Source organism: Lynx canadensis, chromosome X (genome assembly GCF_007474595.2).
Source record: "Lynx canadensis isolate LIC74 chromosome X, mLynCan4.pri.v2, whole genome shotgun sequence".
Classification (NCBI taxonomy): domain Eukaryota; kingdom Metazoa; phylum Chordata; class Mammalia; order Carnivora; family Felidae; genus Lynx; species Lynx canadensis.
Genome location: NC_044321.2, coordinates 59,879,952 through 59,903,265, shown reverse-complemented (window position 1 = coordinate 59,903,265; position 23,314 = coordinate 59,879,952). Strand labels below are relative to the sequence as shown.

General features: G+C 39.9%; 1 protein-coding gene across 1 annotated transcript in view; it reads left to right on the top strand.

Moving 5' to 3' along the window:
- Positions 1-364: 364 nt before the first annotated feature.
- ZDHHC15 (zinc finger DHHC-type palmitoyltransferase 15) overlaps positions 365-23,314 on the top strand; it is a 211,912-nt gene continuing 188,962 nt past the window's right edge. The window contains exon 1 of the mRNA XM_030305662.2: positions 365-542. Within this exon, the coding sequence (XP_030161522.1) occupies positions 407-542 (136 nt within the window). The 5' untranslated portion in view covers positions 365-406. The remainder of the gene's footprint in view (positions 543-23,314) is intronic.

Below are 23,314 nucleotides of genomic sequence, written 5' to 3'. Positions count from 1 at the left end.
AGTGCAGTAAGAACACATGGGCAGACCCAAATTTCTTCCGCTTTATTGTTTTGCAGAGGTCTAGGTCTGCATCTAGAGCTGTATATAGCTAGGGGGTGGAAAAAGAGGAAAGGGGAGGGACTGCATTTCCTCAGAACTTGCCTAGCCTCGACTGCTCGACTGCCAGGCGGATCACCTTCCGCTCCAGGGTTGTCAGTTCCTCCTTGCCATGACTCATGCCTATTGTGCCAGGCAGGGAGCACTCTGCCCTGCAGCCTTACAGGTGGTATCGACCGGCTCGGGGAGACAGTTCCCGCCAGGCTACGCAGTGGAGCGCCGCACAGCGCGCCTTCCCTCCTCCTAGCTGCCAGCCCAGCAGTTCCAACCCAGCGCCAGCAGGCCTGCTTGGTCGATCTTCGATCCAAAGATGAGGCGCGGCTGGAAGATGGCTCTGTCCTGGGGGCTGCGGTGCTGCCGCCGAGTACTTTCCTGGGTGCCTGTGCTTGTTATCGTCCTCGTTGTGCTTTGGTCCTACTATGCCTATGTCTTTGAACTCTGCCTGGGTAAGTGGAGCTGGGCACCTAAGGTGGGGAAATTATACTTCAGCTTGTCTGTCGTACCCTTCACACTGGTGTCCCCTTCCCCTGTGTTCTTATCCCTCACACTGCGGGATTTTGTTTGTTTGTTTGTTTGTTTGTTTGTTTGTTTGTTTAGGGGAGCGTGCTGTTTGTTTTTAGCTCTCTGGAGACCTCCTCGTCTTCAACCTCTAGCTTCCCACAATATTTCTTGCACCTTCCCACGAGGGTCCTACCATGTCGCCATCGCTTCTTACCTAGGGTTTCTTACGTTATTCCCTAGCCTTACTCACAAGAATGTACTGGCTCTTTCCACTAGAGCCCCCTTTTCTCATACAGGACAACTGCTTGTGCCTGGTGTTCTCATTCCGGGGGGCTCCTACCCTACAGAATTGAGGAAACAACACACCCCATCTCGGTAAACTGCTTACACTATGAATCCTTACTAATACATACAACTAGGAGCCCCACATTTTCACATTCCTTTCTACTAGGAATCCCAAAATATTTCCTGTACTCTCTTATAAGCTCTCTTTTTTCCAACACTGGAATTCATCCTTTTTCTGTGATCCTCTCACACTGGCTGAAGTACCTCACATCTTCTCCCACTTAGGGCCCCACCGTATGCCTTGTTTTATTCCACTGGGTGTCCCGTTTTCACACAGTGAAAATGGGCCCTTTATTCTCTTTCCCTATGGGCTTTACCTTTTATCATCTTCTCCAATAGAATGGGAGTCCTACAATTTATCTTGCCCTGTCCCCTCATTTAGAGCCCCTGATTTTATCACACTGGGGTTCCCCTTATTCTTCTGCTTTCCTCCTTTGAGGAGCATTCACTACTTTCCATTAGGGTTCCCATATTATTTTCTGACCCTTCATACTAGGCACCCTGCTTTTGTCACAATATGGTCATGCCTTGTCCACTCTCTTCTCACAGTAGTGTCCTTTTTACCCTCCCACAAGGTTGTCCACAAAACCCTTCAAAGGGCCACTACTTTTCTTTTGTTTTAAAGTTTATTTATTTATTCTGATAGAGATAGGGAGTGGGGGAGGGGTTGAGAGAGAGAGGGAGAGAGAGAATCCCAAGCAGGCTCTGCACTGTCAATGCAGAGCCCCACGTGGGGCTCCAACTCACAAACTGTGGGATCATGACCTGAGCTGAAATCCGGAGTTCAAGGCTTAACCAACTGAGCCACTCAGGCACCCCCCCAAGGGCTGCTACTTTTCTAATGATAATCCTGCCTTGTTATATTTTTTGAAACCTACTCCCCACCTGCTGCAGTCCTCTTTCATTGATAGCCCTACATTTTGTCATCCTCTTTCTCTAGGGTTTTATTATTATTATTATTATTATTATTATTATTATTTTATCTTACTTCCGTGTGGGGTTCCTTGTCCCCTGTCTTCTCAACCTAGGAAAACATCATCCTTTCCCACTTGGATTTGTAATATTTCCTTCTCAGTCCAATGAGAGCCTCATTTCTTGTCCCGTCTCATTAGACCACCCCTTTTGTAAATCTAGAGAGTCCTCTTGTACCCTATCCTGTCACATTAGGGAGCATTTCATTCCCTTTTTAGCTATCAAATGGTCCCCACAGCATATTTTATGCTTTCAAGCTCAGAATTACATATTTCCAGACACAAACCCCAACATCCTAACCTGTATGTTCCCAAATTGTATTACCCAAGTCACCTATCCTTATCCCTAATGATTTTATAGTGTTCTTATCAATTCACAAAGGAGTTTTCATATTATATTCTGTCTCCTCACAACAGAGCTTCTGTTTTTCTTACAGTGAGATCTCCCCTTGCCTCTGTCCTCTCACATTGAAGAATTTCCTTCTCTTCTCAAAGGAGATTCACTAATAGTTATTGTCACTTCAGTACGAGAAATCCCACTTCTAGAACCTTTAAACTTATGTCCTGCAATCCCTAATCATTCAGTGTGAGGATCCAGCATACTTCTAATCCCTTCACACTAGGACTCTTATTTGTCCCATTGATCATCCACTCACTGCCAAGTCCTTTCAAGATTCCTTTATTTATACCAGATTCTTAAAGATCGGGTGCTGATTTGTTCAACCCCAGGACCTGACCCTACTTACAACTTCCTTCCTTACATACCTGACAAAGCAATAGTGTACTCCAGGTAGATGGGGATTAAGTAGGGAGCCAAGAGATAACTCTGTTTCCCAATATAGAACTTTCTTCTAATTAACTGTGCATGAGAGTTTGAATTTTTCACTTCTTCTTAGATTTATTATGAAAAATGTAGAGAGATGTTAATAAATTCAATTAGTTGCCTTTATAAATGCAAGTTTAGGCTGTTTTTCATTTTATCTCAACCTTTCTCTCAACAATAAACCTCAGCTTTATGAAGTAGTATTAAGTGGGCTGTGCAATGATTGGGAAGTTTTTCTATTCTCAGACTATTTGCCATTTTTCTTTCTTGAATGATTGATTGAAGGGTTAAAAGTTCAACTCCAGAGGCACCTGGGTAGCTCAGTCACTTGAGCCTCCAACACTTGATTTTGGCTCAGGTCATGATCTCACAGTTCATGTGATTGAGTCCTATGTTGGCTCTGCGCTGACAGTGTGGAGCCTGCTTGGGATTCTCTCTCTCTCTGCCCCTCCCCTGCTCACAGGATCATGTTCTGTCTCTCTCAAAATAAATATATAAACTTAAAAAAAGTGCAGCTCTGTTATTATACTATGGACTTTGCTCCTAAGATCAATGCCTAGTTGTTGTAAATAAATATTGTTAAATATATTTTGGAATTTTGCAGTACTGACTTACATGAGCTTTGCCAAGCAATCATTTTAAAAATTAATAATGATAATGGCTAACATTACATAGTGCTTAATCTGTTTTAGGCAATATTCTAAGTACTGTAGATGTATTAACTGTCTATATTAAATCAGTTAATCCTCACAATAACCATACAAAGGAGGTACCCTTATTGTCCCCATTTTACAGATGTGCAAACTGAGGCAAAGACCAAGTTACAATTAGTGAAAATAATCAAAGGTAACTTAGAGCATATTTACTTTGTTTAATTTAGCATATTTGCAGAGCACTTGTTATATGTACTGTTTTAAAAGACAAACATACACACAAATTAATCCTCATAAAAACCTTATAAGGTACATACTCATTATGCCCATTTTATTTTTTTTATTTTGTTTTTGTTTTTGTTTTTGTTTTATATATATATATGAAATTTATTGACAAATTGGTTTCCATACAACACCCAGTGCTCATCCCAAAAGGTGCCCTCCTCAATACCCATCACCCACCCTCCCCTCCCTCCCACCCCCCATCAACCCTCAGTTTGTTCTCAGTTTTTTATTTATTTTTTTATTTTTTTATTTTTTTATTTTTTTATATATATGAAATTTATTGACAAATTGGTTTCCATACAACACCCAGTGCTCATCCCAAAAGGTGCCCTCCTCAATACCCATCACCCACCCTCCCCTCCCTCCCACCCCCCATCAACCCTCAGTTTGTTCTCAGCTTTCAACAGTCTCTTATGTTTTGGCTCTCTCCCACTCTAACCTCTTTTCTTTTTTTTTTTTTTTCCTTCCCCTCCCCCGTGGGTTCCTGTTAAGTTTCTCAGGATCCACATAAGAGTGAAACCATATGGTATCTGTCTTTCTCTGTATGGCTTATTTCACTTAGCATTACACTCTCCAGTTCCATCCACGTTGCTACAAAAGGCCATATTTCATTTTTTCTCATTGCCACGTAGTATTCCATTGTGTATATATACCACAATTTCTTTATCCATTCATCAGTTGATGGACATTTAGGCTCTTTCCATAATTTGGCTATTGTTGAGAGTGCTGCTATGAACATTGGGGTACAAGTGCCCCTATGCATCAGTACTCCTGTATCCCTTGGGTAAATTCCTAGCAGTGCTATTGCTGGGTCATAGGGTAGGTCTATTTTTAATTTTCTGAGGAACCTCCACACTGCTTTCCAGAGCGGCTGCACCAATTTGCATTCCCACCAACAGTGCAGGAGGGTTCCCGTTTTTCCATATCCTCTCCAGCATCTATAGTCTCCTGATTTGTTCATTTTGGCCACTCTGACTGGCGTGAGGTGATACCTGAGTGTGGTTTTGATTTGTATTTCCCTGATAAGGAGCGATGCTGAACATCTTTTCATGTGCCTGTTGGACATCCGGATGTCTTCTTTAGAGAAGTGTCTATTCATGTTTTCTGCCCATTTCTTCACTGGGTTATTTGTTTTTTGGGTGTGGAGTTTGGTGAGCTCTTTATAGATTTTAGATACTAGCCCTTTGTCCGATATGTCATTTGCAAATATCTTTTCCCATTCCGTTGGTTGCCTTTTAGTTTTGTTGGTTGTTTCTTTTGCTGTGCAGAAGCTTTTTATCTTCATAAGGTCCCAGTAATTCACTTTTGCTTTTAATTCCCTTGCCTTTGGGGATGTGTCAAGTAAGAGATTGCTACGGCTGAAGTCAGAGAGGTCTTTTCCTGCTTTCTCCTCTAAGGTTTTGATGGTTTCCTGTCTCACATTTAGGTCCTTTATCCATTTTGAGTTTATTTTTGTGAATGGTGTGAGAAAGTGGTCTAGTTTCAACCTTCTGCATGTTGCTGTCCAGTTCTCCCAGCACCATTTGTTAAAGAGGCTGTCTTTTTTCCATTGGATGTTCTTTCCTGCTTTGTCAAAGATGAGTTGGCCATACGTTTGTGGGTCTAGTTCTGGGGTTTCTATTCTATTCCATTGGTCTGTGTGTCTGTTTTTGTGCCAATACCATGCTGTCTTGATGATGACAGCTTTGTAGTAGAGGCTAAAGTCTGGGATTGTGATGCCTCCTGTTTTGGTCTTCTTCTTCAAAATTCCTTTGGCTATTCGGGGCCTTTTGTGGTTCCATATGAATTTTAGGATTGCTTGTTCTAGTTTCGAGAAGAATGCTGGTGCAATTTTCATTGGGATTGCATTGAATGTGTAGATAGCTTTGGGTAGTATTGACATTTTGACAATATTTATTTTTCCAATCCATGAGCAGGGAATGTCTTTCCATTTCTTTACATCTTCTTCAATTACCTTCATAAGCTTTCTGTAGTTTTCAGCATACAGATCCTTTACATCTTTGGTTAGATTTATTCCTAGGTATTTTATGCTTCTTGGTGCAATTGTGAATGGGATCAGTTTCTTTATTTGTCTTTCTGTTGCTTCGTTGTTAGTGTATAAGAATGCAACTGATTTCTGTACATGGATTTTGTATCCTGCAACTTTGCTGAATTCATGTATCAGTTCTAGCAGACTTTTGGTGGAGTCTATCGGATTTTCCATGTATAATATCATGTCATCTGCAAAAAGCGAAAGCTTGACTTCATCTTTGCCAATTTTGATGCCTTTGATTTCCTTTTGTTGTCTGATTGCTGATGCTAGAACTTCCAGCACTATGTTAAACAACAGCGGTGAGAGTGGGCATCCCTGTCGTGTTCCTGATCTCAGGGAAAAAGCTCTCAGTTTTTCCCCATTGAGGATGATGTTAGCTGTGGGCTTTTCATAAATGGCTTTTATGATCTTTAAGTATGTTCCTTCTATCCCGACTTTCTCAAGGGTTTTTATTAAGAAAGGGTGCTGGAATTTGTCAAAGGCCTTTTCTGCATCGATTGATAGGATCATATGGTTCTTCTCTTTTTTTTTTGTTAATGTGATGTATCACGTTGATTGATTTGCGAATGTTGAACCAGCCCTGCATCCCAGGAATGAATCCCACTTGAGCATGGTGAATGATTCTTTTTATATGCTGTTGAATTCGATTTGCTAGTATCTTATTGAGAATTTTTGCATCCATATTCATCAGGGATATTGGCCTGTAGTTCTCTTTTTTTACTGGGTCTCTGTCTGGTTTAGGAATCAAAGTAATACTGGCTTCATAGAATGAGTCTGGAAGTTTTTCTTCCCTTTCTATTTCTTGGAATAGCTTGAGAAGGATAGGTATTATCTCTGCTTTAAACGTCTGGTAGAACTCCCCTGGGAAGCCATCTGGTCCTGGACTCTTATTTGTTGGGAGATTTTTGATAACCGATTCAATTTCTTCGCTGGTTATGGGTCTGTTCAAGCTTTCTATTTCCTCCTGATTGAGTTTTGGAAGAGTGTGGGTGTTCAGGAATTTGTCCATTTCTTCCAGGTTGTCCAATTTGTTGGCATATAATTTTTCATAGTATTCCCTGATAATTGTTTGTATCTCTGAGGGATTGGTTGTAATAATTCCATTTTCCTTCATGATTTTATCTATTTGGGTCATCTCCCTTTTCTTTTTGAGAAGCCTGGCTAGAGGTTTGTCAATTTTGTTTATTTTTTCAAAAAACCAACTCTTGGTTTCGTTGATCTGCTCTACAGTTTTTTTAGATTCTATATTGTGTATTTCTGCTCTGATCTTTATTATTTCTCTTCTTCTGCTGGGTTTAGGCTGCCTTTGCTGTTCTGCTTCTAGTTCCTTTAGGTGTGCTGTTAGATTTTGTATTTGGGATTTTTCTTGTTTCTTGAGATAGGCCTGGATTGCAATGTATTTTCCTCTCAGGACTGCCTTCGCTGCGTCCCAAAGCGTTTGGATTGTTGTGTTTTCATTTTCGTTTGTTTCCATATATTTTTTGATTTCTTCTCTAATTACCTGGTTGACCCACTCATTCGTTAGTAGGGTGTTTTTTAACCTCCATGCTTTTGGAGGTTTTCCAGACTTTTTCCTGTGGTTGATTTCAAGCTTCATAGCGTTGTGGTCTGAAAGTATTCATGGTATAATTTCAATTCTTGTAAACTTATGAAGGGCTGTTTTGTGACCCAGTATATGATCTATCTTGGAGAATGTTCCATGTGCCCTCGAGAAGAAAGTATATTCTGTTGCTTTGGGATGCAGAGTTCTAAATATATCTGTCAAGTCCATCTGATCCAATGTCTCATTCAGGTCATTATGCCCATTTTAAAGACAAGAAAACTGAGGCACAGACATATTAAGAAAGTTGTCTAAGGTCATAGAGCTAGGAAATGACCACACTTGGATGGCAACCCAGGCAGTATGGTTCTACAGTCCATGCTTCAACCACCATGATGTCTTAACTCTCTGCCTTCTCTCAACTAATACAGAGGTCAAAACATGTGACTAACAGACCAAATGCACCCTGCAGATGTATTTTATTTGGCCTGCACAGTGTTTTCTTAACATTTTGTATCCGTTACCATTATTTAAAAACCAGGAGAGTAAGGTAGCCTTGACTTCCAATTCTGGCTCCACCTTCATTCTATCATCTTCATTTTACAATCTCCTGAAAACTTTGTTTCAGAGAGGGTAAATCAAATCTTCCCAAAGTCAAATGTTTAGTAAATAATGGAGAATTGGATGCCAAAGATGCCTGAAGCCAAAGAAAACAACCAAATTACCAGATTTGAATTTCAATATGACTCAAAAAGTAATATTAAGGACCTAACTTCTTTCTAGAAATAGAACCTGATGTCTTTATTGTAATTTCAGGTTAGAACTGAAGCCAAAAGTGGTATTTTGTCTTGTAATTTTGTCTAACAAGCTTAAATTCTGCCACTTACTAACTAGGAGACCTGAGGCAGGTTACCTAATCTTTCTCAACCACAGTTGCCTCACATGGCACCTTGCTTATAGGGTTGTTTATTCATACCACAGATACTTGCTTAGCACCTACTATATGCCATCTATAGCATTGTTGTTGTGAGATTTAAATAATATGATGTATCCAGACAACAAGCTTTGGGGTACCTGGGTGGCTCAGTCAGTTAAGTGTCTGACTTCAGCTCAGATCATGATCTCACGGTCTGTGAGTTTGATCCCTGTGTTGGACTCTGTGCTGACAGCTTGGAGCTTAGAGCCTGCTTCAGATTCTGTGTCTCCATCTCTCTCTGCCCGCCCCCCCCCTTGTGCTCTGTCTCTCTATCACAAATAAATAAAGTGTAAAAAAAATTAAATAATATGATGTATCCTGTATGTCTTCATTGAAAAAATGTTCATTTATATCTTCTGCCCATTTTTAACTGGATTATTTGTTTTTTGGGTGTTGAGTTTTATAAGGTCCTTATATATTTTGGATACTAACCCTTTATCAGATATGTCATTTGCAAATATCCCATTCCAAAGGTTGCATTTTAGTTTTGTTGATTCTTTCCTTTGCTGTGCAGAAGCTTTTTATCTTGATGAAGAATAAACTATTGGGACTTCAATAGTTTATTTGTGCTTTTGTTTCTTTTGCCTCAGGAGATATATCTAGTAAGAAGTTGCTATGGCCAATGTCAAAGAGGTTGCCGCCTGTGTCCTTCTCTAGGATTTTGATGGTTTCCTGTCTCACATGTAGGATTTGATCCATTTTGAATTCATTTTGTGTATGCCATAAGAAAATGGTCCAGTTTTATTCTTCTGCATATTGCTGTCCAGTTTTCCCAGCACCCTTTGTTGAGGAGACCGTCTTTTTTTCCATTGGATATTCTTTCCTGCTTTGTCAAAGATGAGTTGGCCATATAGTTGTGGGTCCATGGGTTTTCTATTATGTTCCATTGATCTATGTGTCTGTTTTTATGCCAGTACCATATTGTCTTGATCACTACAGCTTTGTAATATAACTTGAAGTCTGGAATTGTGATGCCTTCTGTTTTGCTTTTCTTTTTCAAGATTGCTTTGGCTATTGGGGTCTTTTGTGGTTCCATACAAATTTCAGGATTGTTTGTTCTAGCTCTGTGAAAAATGCTAGCAGGCACATGAAAAGACGCTCAACGTTACTCATCATTAGGGAGATACAAAGCAAAACTACAATAAGATATCACCTCACACCTGTCAGTATGGCTAAAATTAAGCAACACAGGAAACCACAGGTTTTGGCGAGGATGCTGAGAAAGAGGAACCCTCTTACCCTGTTGGTGGGAATGCCAACTGGTGCAGCCACTGTGGAAAATAGTATGGAAGTTCCTCAAAAAGTTAAAAATAGAACTAGCCTATGATCTAGTAATTGCACTACTAGGTATTTACCCAAAGGATACAAAAATGCACCCTGATGTTTATAGCAGCATTATCAACAATAGCCAAACTATGGAAAGAGTCCAAATATCTATCGACTAATGAATGGATAAAGAAGAAGTGGTATATATATGTTCAATGGAATATAATTCAACCATCAAAAAGAATGAAATCTTGCCATGTGCAGACATGGGTGGAGCTAGAGAGTATTATGCTAAGTGAAATATGTCAGAAAAAGACACATACTATAAGATTTCATTCATATATGGAATTTAAGAAACAAAACAAATGAACATGGGGGAAAAGAGAGAGAGGCAAACCAAGAAACAGACTTTTAACTGTGGAGAATAAACTGAGGAGTGGTGGGTAGGGGAATGGGTTAAATGGGTGATGAGTGCTAAGGAGGGCACTAGTGTTGGGCACTGGGTATTGTATGTAAGTGGTGAATAACTATATTTTATATACATATTACATTGTATGTTAACTAACTGGACTTTAAATAAAAACTTGAAAAAAATAATATGCACATAAAGCATGTATTCCAGTTGATAGCACATTATAAGGGCTCATTAAATAGTAATCTGTTATTACTATTATGAATGAGGATATAAGGGATTCTGCTTGGCTCAGGAAAATAAGCTTAGACTATTAGATAGTGAGAAAAGTAACAGGATCCATTTTGTAGGTAAAATTCATATAACATAAAATTAACCATCTTAAAGTGTACATTTAGTACATTCACAATGTTGCACAACCATCACTAATATCTAGTTCCAAAACATTTTCGTCACCACAAAAGGATACTTCATAGGCATTAAACAGTCACTCCCCCTTCTCTCCTCCCCCTAGTCCCTACCAACCACTAATCTGTGTTCTGTCTTTATGGATTTACCTATTCTGAATGTTTCACATATATGGAATCATACAATATGTGGCCTTTTGTGTCTCATTTCTTGCAGTTACCATAATGTTTTTGAGACTCAACCACGTTGTATGTAACAGTACCTCATTACTTTTACTGGTTGAATAATAATGCAATTGTGTATATATGCCATAGTTTATCCATTCATCTGTTGATGGACATTTGGGTTATTTCTACCTTTTGTCCATTCTAAATAGTGCTGCTATAAACATTTGTGTACAAGATTTATTTGAATACTTGTTTTCCATTCTGTTGAGTAAATACCAGAGAGAAGGGTGGAAATTGCTGGGATGTGTGTTAAATCTATATTTAATTTTTGAGGAAGCCTCCAAATTATTTTCCACAATTTTGCATTCTTACAAGTAATAAAGGAGGATTCTGATTTCTCCTCATCCTTACCTCATTCCCTCTTTTTATATATAACCATAATAGTGGGTACAAAGTGGTATCTCATGATATTGATTTGCATTTCTCTGATAATCAGTGATGATGAGAATATTTTCCTATGCTTGTTGGCCATCTGTGTATCTTTTTAAAATAAATGGCTATCAGGATTCTGGGAAGATGGCGGCGTAGGAGGACGCTGGGCTCACCGCGCGTCCTGCTGATCACTTAGATTCCACCTACACCTGCCTAAATAACCCAGAAACCTGCCAGAGGATTAGCAGAACGGAGTCGCCAGACCCAAGCGCAGACGAGAGGCCCACGGAAGAGGGTAGGAAGGGCGGCAAGGCGGTGCGCGCTCCACGGACTGGCGGGAGGGAGCCGGGGCGGAGGGGCGGCTCGCCAGCCAAGCAGAGCCCCCGAGTCCAGCTTGCAAAAGCGGAGGGGCCTGACGGACTGTGTTCCGACAGCAAGCGCGACTTAGCGTCTGGGAGGTCATAAGTTAACAGCTCTGCTCGGAAAGCGGGAAGGCTGGAGGACAAAGGGAGGGTGAGCTGCGGAGCCCCCCGGACGACAGAGCTCAGTTTGGCGGGGAACAAAGGCGCTCGCCAGCACCATCTCCCCCGCCCATCCCCCAGCCAAAATCCCAAAGGGAACCGGTTCCGGCCAGGGAAATTGCTCGCTCCGAGCAAACACCCAACTCTGTGCTTCTGCTGATCCAAACCTCCGGCAGCGGATCTGACTCCCTCCGGCTGCCACAGGGCCCCTCCTGAAGTGGATCACCTAAGGAGAAGCGAGCTAAGCCTGCCCCCCCTCCCGCCGTGCACCTTGCCTTCCCACCCCAGCTAATACGCCAGATCCCCAGCACCACAAGCCTGGCAGTGTGCAAGTAGCCCAGACGGGCCACGCCACCCCACAGTGAATCCCGCCCCTAGGAGAGGGGAAGACAAGGCACACACCAGTCTGACTGTGGCCCCAGCGGTGGGCTGGGGGCAGACATCAGGTCGGACTGCGGCCCCGCCCACCAACTCCAGTTATACACCACAGCACAGGGGAAGTGCCCTGCAGGTCCTCACCACACCAGGGACTATCCAAAATGACCAAGCGGAAGAATTCCCCTCAGAAGAATCTCCAGGAAATAACAACAGCTAATGAGCTGATCAAAAAGGATTTAAATAATATAACAGAAAGTGAATTTAGAATAATAGTCATAAAATTAATCGCTGGGCTGGAAAACAGCATACAGGACAGCAGAGAATCTCTTGCTACAGAGATCAAGGGACTAAGGAACAGTCACGAGGAGCTGAAAAACGCTTTCAGGAAATGCAAAACAAAATGCAAACAACCACGGCTCAGATGGAAGAGGCAGAGGAGAGAATAGGTAAACTAGAAGATAAAGTTATGGAAAAAGAGGAAGCTGAGAAAAAGAGAGATAAAAAAATCCAGGAGTATGAGGAGAAAATTAGAGAACTAAGTGATACACTAAAAAGAAATAATATACGCATAATTGGTATCCCAGAGGAGGAAGAGAGAGGGAAAGGTGCTGAAGGGGTACTTGAAGAAATCATAGCTGAGAACTTCCCTGAACTGGGGAAGGAAAAAGGCATTGAAATCCAAGAGGCACAGAGAACTCCCTTCAGACGTAACTTGAATCGATCTTCTGCACGACATATCATAGTGAAACTGGCAAAATACAAGGATAAAGAGAAAATTCTGAAAGCAGCAAGGGGTAAACGTGCCCTCACATATAAAGGGAGACCTATAAGACTCGTGACTGATCTCTCTTTTGAAACTTGGCAGGCCAGAAAGAATTGGCACGAGATTTTCAGTGGGCTAGACAGAAAAAATATGCAGCCGAGAATCCTTTACCCAGCAAGTCTGTCATTTAGAATAGAAGGAGAAATAAAGGTCTTCCCAAACAAACAAAAACTGAAGGAATTTGTCACCACTAAACCAGCCCTACAAGAGATCCTAAGGGGGGCCCTGTGAGACAAAGTACCAGAGACATCACTACAAGCATAAAACATACAGACATCACAATGACTCTAAACCCGTATCTTTCTATAATAACACTGAATGTAAATGGATTAAATGCGCCAACCAAAAGACATAGGGTATCAGAATGGATAAAAAACCAAGACCCATCTATTTCCTGTCTACAAGAGACTCATTTTAGACCTGAGGACACCTTTAGATTCAGAGTGAGGGGATGGAGAACTATTTATCATGCTACTGGAAGCCAGAAGAAAGCTGGAGTAGCCATACTTATATCAGACAAACTAGACTTTAAATTAAAGGCTGTAACAAGAGATGAAGAAGGACATTATATAATAGTTACAGGGTCTATCCATCAGGAAGAGCTAACAATTATAAATGTCTATGCGCCGAATACCGGAGCCCCCAAATATATAAAACAATTACTCATAAACAGAAGCAACCTTATTGATAAGAATGTGGTAATTGCTGGGGACTTTAACACCCCACTTACAGAAATGGATAGATCATCTAGACACACGGTCAATAAAGAAACAAGGGCCCTGAATGAGACATTGGATCAGATGGACTTGACAGATATATTTAGAACTCTGCATCCCAAAGCAACAGAATATACTTTCTTCTCGAGTGCACATGGAACATTCTCCAAGATAGATCATATACTGGGTCACAAAACAGCCCTTCATAAGTTTACAAGAATTGAAATTATACCATGAATACTTTCAGACCACAATGCTATGAAGCTTGAAATCAACCACAGGAAAAAGTCTGGAAAACCTCCAAAAGCATGGAGGTTAAAAAACACCCTACTAACGAATGAGTGGGTCAACCAGGTAATTAGAGAAGAAATCAAAAAATATATGGAAACAAACGAAAATGAAAACACAACAATCCAAACGCTTTGGGACGCAGCGAAGGCAGTCCTGAGAGGAAAATACATTGCAATCCAGGCCTATCTCAAGAAACAAGAAAAATCCCAAATACAAAATCTAACAGCACACCTAAAGGAACTAGAAGCAGAACAGCAAAGGCAGCCTAAACCCAGCAAAAGAAGAGAAATAATAAAGATCAGAGCAGAAATAAACAATATAGAATCTAAAAAAACTGTAGAGCAGATCAACGAAACCAAGAGTTGGTTTTTTGAAAAAATAAACAAAATTGACAAACCTCTAGCCAGGCTTCTCAAAAAGAAAAGGGAGATGACCCTAATACATAAAATCATGAATGAAAATGGAATTATTACAACCAATCCCTCAGAGATACAAACAATCATCAGGGAATACTATGAAAAATTATATGCCAACAAACTGGACAACCTGGAAGAAATGGACAAATTCCTGAACACCCACACTCTTCCAAAACTCAATCAGGAGGAAATAAAAAGCTTGAACAGACCCATAACCAGCGAAGAAATTGAATCGGTTATCAAAAATCTCCCAACAAATAAGAGTCCAGGACCAGATGGCTTCCCAGGCGAGTTCTACCAGACGTTTAAAGCAGAGATAATACCTATCCTTCTCAAGCTATTCCAAGAAATAGAAAGGGAAGGAAAACTTCCAGACTCATTCTATGAAGCCAGTATTACTTTGATTCCTAAACCAGACAGAGACCCAGTAAAAAAAGAGAACTACAGGCCAATATCCCTGATGAATATGGATGCAAAAATTCTCAATAAGATACTAGCAAATCGAATTCAACAGCATATAAAAAGAATTATTCACCATGCTCAAGTGGGATTCATTCCTGGGATGCAGGGCTGGTTCAACATTCGCAAATCAATCAACGTGATACATCACATTAACAAAAAAAAAGAGAAGAACCATATGATCCTGTCAATCGATGCAGAAAAGGCCTTTGACAAAATCCAGCACCCTTTCTTAATAAAAACCCTTGAAAAAGTCGGGATAGAAGGAACATACTTAAAGATCATAAAAGCCATTTATGAAAAGCCCACAGCTAACATCATCCTCAACGGGGAAAAACTGAGAGCTTTTTCCCTGAGATCAGGAACACGACAGGGATGCCCACTCTCACCGCTGTTGTTTAACATAGTGCTGGAAGTTCTAGCATCAGCAATCAGACAACGAAAGGAAATCAAAGGCATCAAAATTGGCAAAGATGAAGTCAAGCTTTCGCTTTTTGCAGATGACATGATATTATACATGGAAAATCCGATAGACTCCACCAAAAGTCTGCTAGAACTGATACATGAATTCAGCAAAGTTGCAGGATACAAAATCCATGTACAGAAATCAGTTGCATTCTTATACACTAACAACGAAGCAACAGAAAGACAAATAAAGAAACTGATCCCATTCACAATTGCACCAAGAAGCATAAAATACCTAGGAATAAATCTAACCAAAGATGTAAAAGATCTGTATGCTGAAAACTATAGAAAGCTTATGAAGGTAATTGAAGAAGATGTAAAGAAATGGAAAGACATTCCCTGCTCATGGATTGGAAAAATAAATATTGTCAAAATGTCAATACTACCCAAAGCTATCTACACATTCAATGCAATCCCAATCAAAATTGCACCTGCATTCTTCTCGAAACTAGAACAAGCAATCCTAAAATTCATATGGAACCACAAAAGGCCCCGAATAGCCAAAGGAATTTTGAAGAAGAAGACCAAAGCAGGAGGCATCACAATCCCAGACTTTAGCCTCTACTACAAAGCTGTCATCATCAAGACAGCATGGTATTGGCACAAAAACAGACACACAGACCAATGGAATAGAATAGAAACCCCAGAACTAGACCCACAAATGTATGGCCAACTCATCTTTGACAAAGCAGGAAAGAACATCCAATGGAAAAAAGACAGCCTCTTTAACAAATGGTGCTGGGAGAACTGGACAGCAACATGCAGAAGGTTGAAACTAGACCACTTTCTCACACCATTTACAAAAATAAACTCAAAATGGATAAAGGATCTAAATGTGAGACAGGAAACCATCAGAACCTTAGAGGAGAAAGCAGGAAAAGACCTCTCTGACCTCAGCCGTAGCAATCTCTTACTTGACACATCCCCAAAGGCAAGGGAATTAAAAGCAAAAGTGAATTACTGGGACCTTATGAAGATAAAAAGCTTCTGCACAGCAAAGGACACAACCAACAAAACTAAAAGGCAACCAACGGAATGGGAAAATATATTTGCAAATGACATATCGGACAAAGGGCTAGTATCTAAAATCTATAAAGAGCTCACCAAACTCCACACCCGAAAAACAAATAACCCAGTGAAGAAATGGGCAGAAAACATGAATAGACACTTCTCTAAAGAAGACATCCAGATGGCCAACAGGCACATGAAAAGATGTTCAGCGTCGCTCCTTATCAGGGAAATACAAATCAAAACCACACTCAGGTATCACCTCACGCCAGTCAGAGTGGCCAAAATGAACAAATCAGGAGGCTATAGATGCTGGAGAGGATGTGGAGAAACGGGAACCCTCTTGCACTGTTGGTGGGAATGCAAATTGGTGCAGCCGCTCTGGAAAGCAGTGTGGAGGTTCCTCAGAAAATTAAAAATAGACCTACCCTATGACCCAGCAATAGCACTGCTAGGAATTTACCCAAGGGATACAGGAGTACTGATGCATAGGGGCACTTGTACCCCAATGTTCATAGCAGCACTCTCAACAATAGCCAAATTATGGAAAGAGCCTAAATGTCCATCAACTGATGAATGGATAAAGAAATTGTGGTTTATATACACAATGGAATACTACGTGGCAATGAGAAAAAATGAAATATGGCCTTTTGTAGCAACGTGGATGGAACTGGAGAGTGTGATGCTAAGTGAAATAAGCCATACAGAGAAAGACAGATACCATATGTTTTCACTCTTATGTGGATCCTGAGAAACTTAACAGAACCCATGGGGGAGGGGAAGGAAAAAAAAAAAAGAGGTTAGAGTGGGAGAGAGCCAAAGCATAAGAGACTATTAAAAACTGAGAACAAACTGAGGGTTGATGGGGGGTGGGAGGGAGGGGAGGGTGGGTGATGGGTATTGAGGAGGGCACCTTTTGGGATGAGCACTGGGTGTTGTATGGAAACCAATTTGTCAATAAATTTCATATATAAAAAAAAAAATGAATAAACATTAAAAAAGAAAGTAAGAAACCCCACAAGGGTGAAACATTGCCTGTTTAAAAAAAAAGCCATTTTGATTATCACCTACCATATGCCAGAAATTATATGAGGCAAGTATTGTATCACATGTTCTGCAGTTTTCTTCTGGGTTAAGTTTTTTTTTTATGTTTATTTTGAGAGGGAGCATGCAAGTGGAGCAAGGGGCAGAGAGAGAGTAGAGAGAGAGTCTCAAGCAAGCTCTGCTGTTAGCAGAGCCTGATGCGGGGCTCGATCCCACTAACCGTGAGATCATGACCTGAGCCGAAATCAAGACTCAGATGCTTAACTGACTGAGCCACGAAGATGCCCTTAATTCTTTAAAATACTTAACTCTTTATGGGGCGCCTGGGTGGCGCAGTCGGTTAAGCGTCCGACTTCGGCCAGCTCACGGTCTCGCGTTCCGTGGGTTCGAGCCCCGCGTCAGGCTCTGTGCTGATGGCTCAGAGCCTGGAGCCTGTTTCCGATTCTGTGTCTCCCTCTCTCTCTGCCCCTCCCCCGTTCATGCTCTGTCTCTCTCTGTCCCAAAAATAAATAAATGTTGAAAAAAAAATTAAAAAATAAATAAATAAATAAAATAAAATACTTAACTCTTCAATCCCCCCAAAAAAAATAAATAAAATAAAATAAAATAAAATAAAATAAAATAAAATAAAATAAAATAAAATAAATGGCTATTTAAGTTCTTTGCCCATTTTTAAATTAGGGTTTGTTTTGTTACTGAATTGTAAGATTTCTTTGTAAATTCAAAATACTCTGTCCTTTTCAGATTAATGATCTGCACATATTTTCTCCTATTCCATGAGTTCTCTTCTCATTTTCTTTTTTTTTAATTTTTATTTAATTTATATTTTTAATTATATCCAAGTTAGTTAGCATATAGTGCAGCAATGATTTCAGGAGTAGATTCCTTAATGCCCCTTACGCATTTAGCCCATAACCCCTCCCACAAACCCTCCAGTAAACCTCTGTTTGTTCTCCATATTTAAGAGTCTCATAGGGTTTGTCCGCTACCCTGTTTTTATATAATTTTTGCTTCCCTTCCCTTATGTTCACCTGTTTTGTATCTTAAAGTCCTCATATGAGTGAAGTCATATGACATTTGTCTTTCTCTGACTGACTAATTTCGCTTAGCATAATACCCTCTAGTTCAACCCACATACTAGCGAATGGCAAGATTTCATTCTTTTTGATTGCCGAGTAATACTCCATTGTATATGTATACCACATTTCTTTATCCATTCATCAGTTTATGGACATTTGGGCTCTTTCCATACTTTGGCTATTGTCAGTATCGCTGCTATAAACATTGGGGTGCCTGTGCCCCTTTGAAACAGCACACTTGGATAAATATCTAGGAGTACAATTATGGGGTCATAGGGTAGTTCTATTCTTAACTTTTTGAGGAACCTCCATGTTGTTTTCCAGAAGGGCTGCACCAGTATGTATTCCCACCAGCAATGTAAAAGAGATCCTCTTTCTCTGCATCCTTGCCAACATCTATTGTTGCCTGAATTGTTACTGTTAGCCAATTGACAGGTGTGAGGTGGTATCTCATTGTGGTTTTGATATGTATTTTCCTGATGATGAATGATGTTGAGCATTTTTTCATGTGTCTGTTCGCCATCTGGATATCTTCTTTGGAGAAGTGTCTATTCATGTCTTTTGCCCATTTCTTCACTGGATTATTTTTTTCTTGGGTGTTGAGTTTGATAAGTTCTTTATACATTTTGAATACTAACCCTTCATTTGATATGTCATTTCCAAATATCTTCTCCCATTCCATTGGTTGCCTTTCAGTTTTGCTGATTGCTTCCTTCACTGTGCAGAAGATTTTTATGTTAATGAGGTCCCAGTAGTTCATTTTTGCTTTTGTATCCCTTGCCCCTGGAGACGTGTTGAGTAAGAAGTTGTGGCAACCGAGGTCAAAGAGGTTTTTTTCCTGCTTTCTCCTCGAGAGTTTGATGGTTTCCCATCTTACATTTAGGTCGTTCATCCATTTTGAGTTTATTTTTGTGTATAGTGTAAGAAAGTGGCCCAGGTTCATTTTTCTGCATGTCGCTGTCCAGATTTTGCAGCACCACTTACTGAAGAGACTGTCTTTATTCCATTGAATAGTCTTTCCTGCTTTGTCAAAGATTAGTTGGCCATATGTTTGTGGGTCCATTTCTGGGTTCTGTATTATATTGCATTGATCTGAATGTCTGTTCTTGTGCCAGTACCATACTGTCTGGATGATTACAGCTTTGTAGTATAGCTTGAAGTCTGGAACTGTGATGCCTCCTGCTTTGATTTTCTTTTTCAAGATTGCTTTGGCTATTCGGGGTCTTTTCTGGTTCCATACAAATTTTAGGATTGTTTGTTCTAGCTCTGTGAAGAATGCTGGTGTTACTTTGATAGGGATTGCATTGAATATATAGATTGCTTTGGGTAGTATCGAATTTTAACAATATTTGTTCTTCCTATCCAGGAGCATGGAATCTTTTTCCATTTTTTGGTGTCTTCTTCAATTTCTTTCATAAGCTTTCTATAGTTGTCAGTGTATAGATTTTTCACCTCTTTGGTTAGATTTATTCCTAGGTATTTTACGGTTTTTTTGTGCAACTGTAAATGGGATCCATTCCTTGATTTCTTTTTCTGTTGCTTCATTGTTGGTGTATAGGAATGAAACCGATTTCTGTGCGCTGATTTTATATCCTGTCACTTTGCTGGATTCATCGATCAGTTCTAGCAGGTTTTTGGTGGAATCTTTTGGGTGTTCCATATAGACTATCATGTCATCTGCGAAGAGTGAAAGTTTGACCTCCTCCTGGCCAATTTGGATGCCTTTTATTTCCTTGTGTTGTCTGATTGCTGAGGCTAAGACTTCCAATATTATGTTGAATAACAGTGACAAAAGTGGACACCCCTGTCTTGTTCCTGACCTTAGGGGGAAAGCTCTCAGTTTTTCCCCATTGAGGAGGATATTAGTATTGGGTCTTTCATATATGGCTTTTATGATCTCGAGATATGATCCTTCTATCCCTACTTACTTAAGGGTATTTATCAAGAAAGGATGCTGTATTTTGTCAAATGCTTTCTCTGCATCTGTTGAGAGGATCATGTGGTTCCTGTCCTTTCTTTTATTGATGTGGTAATCACATTGATTGTTTTGTAGATACTGAACCAGCCCTGCATCCAGGTATAAGTCCCACTTAGTTTTGGTGAATATTTTTTTTTAATGTATTGGATCCTGTTGGCTAATATCTTGTTGACGATTTTTGCATCCATGTTCATCAGGGAAATTGGTCTATAGTTCTCCTTTTTAGTGGGGTCTTTGTCTGGTTTTGGAATCAAGGTAATGCTGGCTTCATAGAAAGAGTTTGGAAGTTTTCCTTCCATTTCTATTTTTTGGAACAGCTTCAAGAGAATAGGTGTTAACTCTTCCTTAAATGTTTGGTAGACTTCCCCGGGAAAGCCATCTGGCCCTGGACTCTTGTGTTTTGGGAGATTTTTGATTACCAATTTGATTTCTTTGCTGGATATGGGTCTGTTCAAATTTTGTATTTCTTACTGTTTCAGTTTTTGTAGTGTATATGTTTCTTGGAATTTGTCCATTTCCTCCAGATTGCCAATTTTATTGGCATATAATTGCTCATAATATTCTCTTATTAATGTGTTTTTTTTTTCTGCTCTGTTGGTTTTGATCTCTCCTCTTTTATTCTTGATTTTATTTATTTGGGTCATTTCCTTTTTCTTATTGATCAAACTGGCTAGTGGTTTATCCATTTTGTTAATTCTTTCAAAGATCTGGCTTCTGTTTTCTTTGATCTGTTCTATTGGTTTTTTTGTTTGTTTGTTTGATTGTTTTGGTTTGGTTTGGTTTGGATAGCATTGATTTCTGCTCTAATCTTTATTATTTCTGTCTTCCGCTGATTTTGGGTTTTATTTGCTGTTCTTTTTCCAGCTCTTTAAGGTGTAAGGTTAGGTTGTGTATCTGAGACCTTTCTTCCTTCTTTAGCAAGGCCAGGATTGCTATATACTTTCCTCTTATGACCGTGTTTGCTGCCTCCCAGAGGTTTTGGGTTGGGGTGTCATCATTTTCATTGGTTTCCATGTACTTTTTAATTTCTTCTTTAACTTCTTGGTTAGCCCATTCATTCCTTAGCAGGATGTTCTTTAGTCTCCAAGTATTTGTGACCTTTCCAAATTTTTTTCTTGTGGTTGATTTCAAGTTTCATAGCATTCAGGTCTGAAAATATTCACAGTATGATCTCAAACTTTTTGTACTTGTTGAGGGCTTATTTGTGTCCCAGTATGTAATCTATCCTGGAGAATGTTCCATGTGTGCTGGAGAATAATTTATATTCCACTGCTTTAGGCTGAAATATTCTGAACATATCTGTTAAGTCCATCTGGTCCAGTGTGTCATTCAAAGCCATTGTTTCCTTGTTGATTTTCTGTTTAGATGATCTGTACATTGCTGTAAGTAGGTTGTTGAAGTACCCTACTATTATGGTATTATTATCAATTAGTTTCTTTGTGATTGATTTATATATTCTGGTGCTTTCACTTTTGGAGCCTAAATGTTTACAATTGTTAGGTCTTTTTGGTGGATAGACCCCTTAATTATGATATAATGCCCTTCTTCATCTCTTGTTACAGTCTATTTTAAAGTCTAGATTGTCTGATATAAGTATGGTTACTCCGGTTTTCTTTTGGCGACCATTAGCATGATAGATGGTTCTCCATCCCCTTATTTTCAATCTGAAGGTGTCTTTAGGTCTAAAGTGGGTCTCTTGTAAGCAGCATATACATGGATTTTGTTTTCTTATCCATTCTGTTACCCTATGTCTTTTGATTGGAGCATTTAGTCCATGACGTTTAGAGTGGGTACTGAATGATATGAATTTATTGCCACTATGTTTCTTGTAGAGTTGGAGTTTCTGGTGGTGTTCTCTGGTCCTTTGTAGTCTTTGTTGCTTTTGATCTTTTTTTTCCCCTTGCCTTCCCCCATCTCCCTGAGAGTCCCCCTTAAAATTTCTTGCAAGGCTGGTGTAGTAGTCATGAAATCCTTTAATTCTTGTTTGTCTGGGAAACTTTTAATCTCTCCTTCTATTTTGAATTACAGCCTTGGTGGACAAATTTTTCTGATTCAGCACATTGAGTATATCCTGCCATTCCTTTCTGGTATGCCAAGTTTCTGTCAATAGGTCTGCTGTGAACCTGATCTGTCTTCCCTTATAGGTTAAAGACTTTTTTCCCTTGCTGCTTTCATGATTCTTTCCTTGCCTGAGTATTTTGTGAATTTTACTATGATATGCCTTGTTGATGGTCGGTTTTTGTTGAATCTACTGGGAGTCCTCTGTGCCTCCTGGATTTGGATGTCTGTGTCTTTCCGTAGGTTAGGAATGTTTTCTGCTATGATTTTCTCACATAACTCTTCTACCCCTATTTCTCTCTATCTTCTCGGACCCCTATGATTTGGATGTTATTACTTTCTCATGAATCACTGAGTTCTCTAATTATTACATCATTCACTTTTGCCTTAGTCTCCCTCATTTTTTCTCCTTCATTATTCTCCCTAAATTTCTCCTCTATATTGCTGTTTTGCTGCTCTGCCTCACCCATCCTTGCCATTGTGGCATCCATTCGAGATTGCAGCTCAGTTAAAACACTTTTTATTTTATCCTGACTAGCTTTTACTTTGTTTATCTCCACAGAGATGGATTCTAATCTATTTTCGACCCCAGCTAGTATTTTTATTATCATGATTCTAAATTCTGTAGCGTGCACTGCCTCACCGCCCTTCCTACCCTCTTCCGTGGGCCTCTCGTCTGCGCTTGGCTCTGGAGACTCCGTTCTGCTAGTCTTCTGGAGGTTTTCTGGGTTATTTAGGCAGGTGTAGGTGGAATCTAAGTGATCAGCAGGACGCGCGGTGAGCACAGCGTCCTCCTACGCCGCCATCTTCCCAGGATCTTTCGTGATTCTAAATTCTGGTTCAGACATTTTGCTTGTATATGTGTTGATTCAGTCCCTGGTTCTCATTTCTTCCTGCTCTTTCTTTTGTGGTGAATTCTTTCGTTTTGTCATTTTGAAGGAAAAACAGGAATTAATAAGGTAAAAAAATTAAAATAAACTAAAAACAACACACAGACACACACACAGACACACACACACACACAAAACTCAAATAAGTGGTGCTACATCCTAAGTGTGTTTTGGTCTCGTTATTGAAAGGAGCTTGATAGATTAGTGGAAAAAAGGGGGAGGGGAAGGAAAACAAGAAAAAACAAGGAAACATTTGAAAATTTGAGAAAATGAATACGATG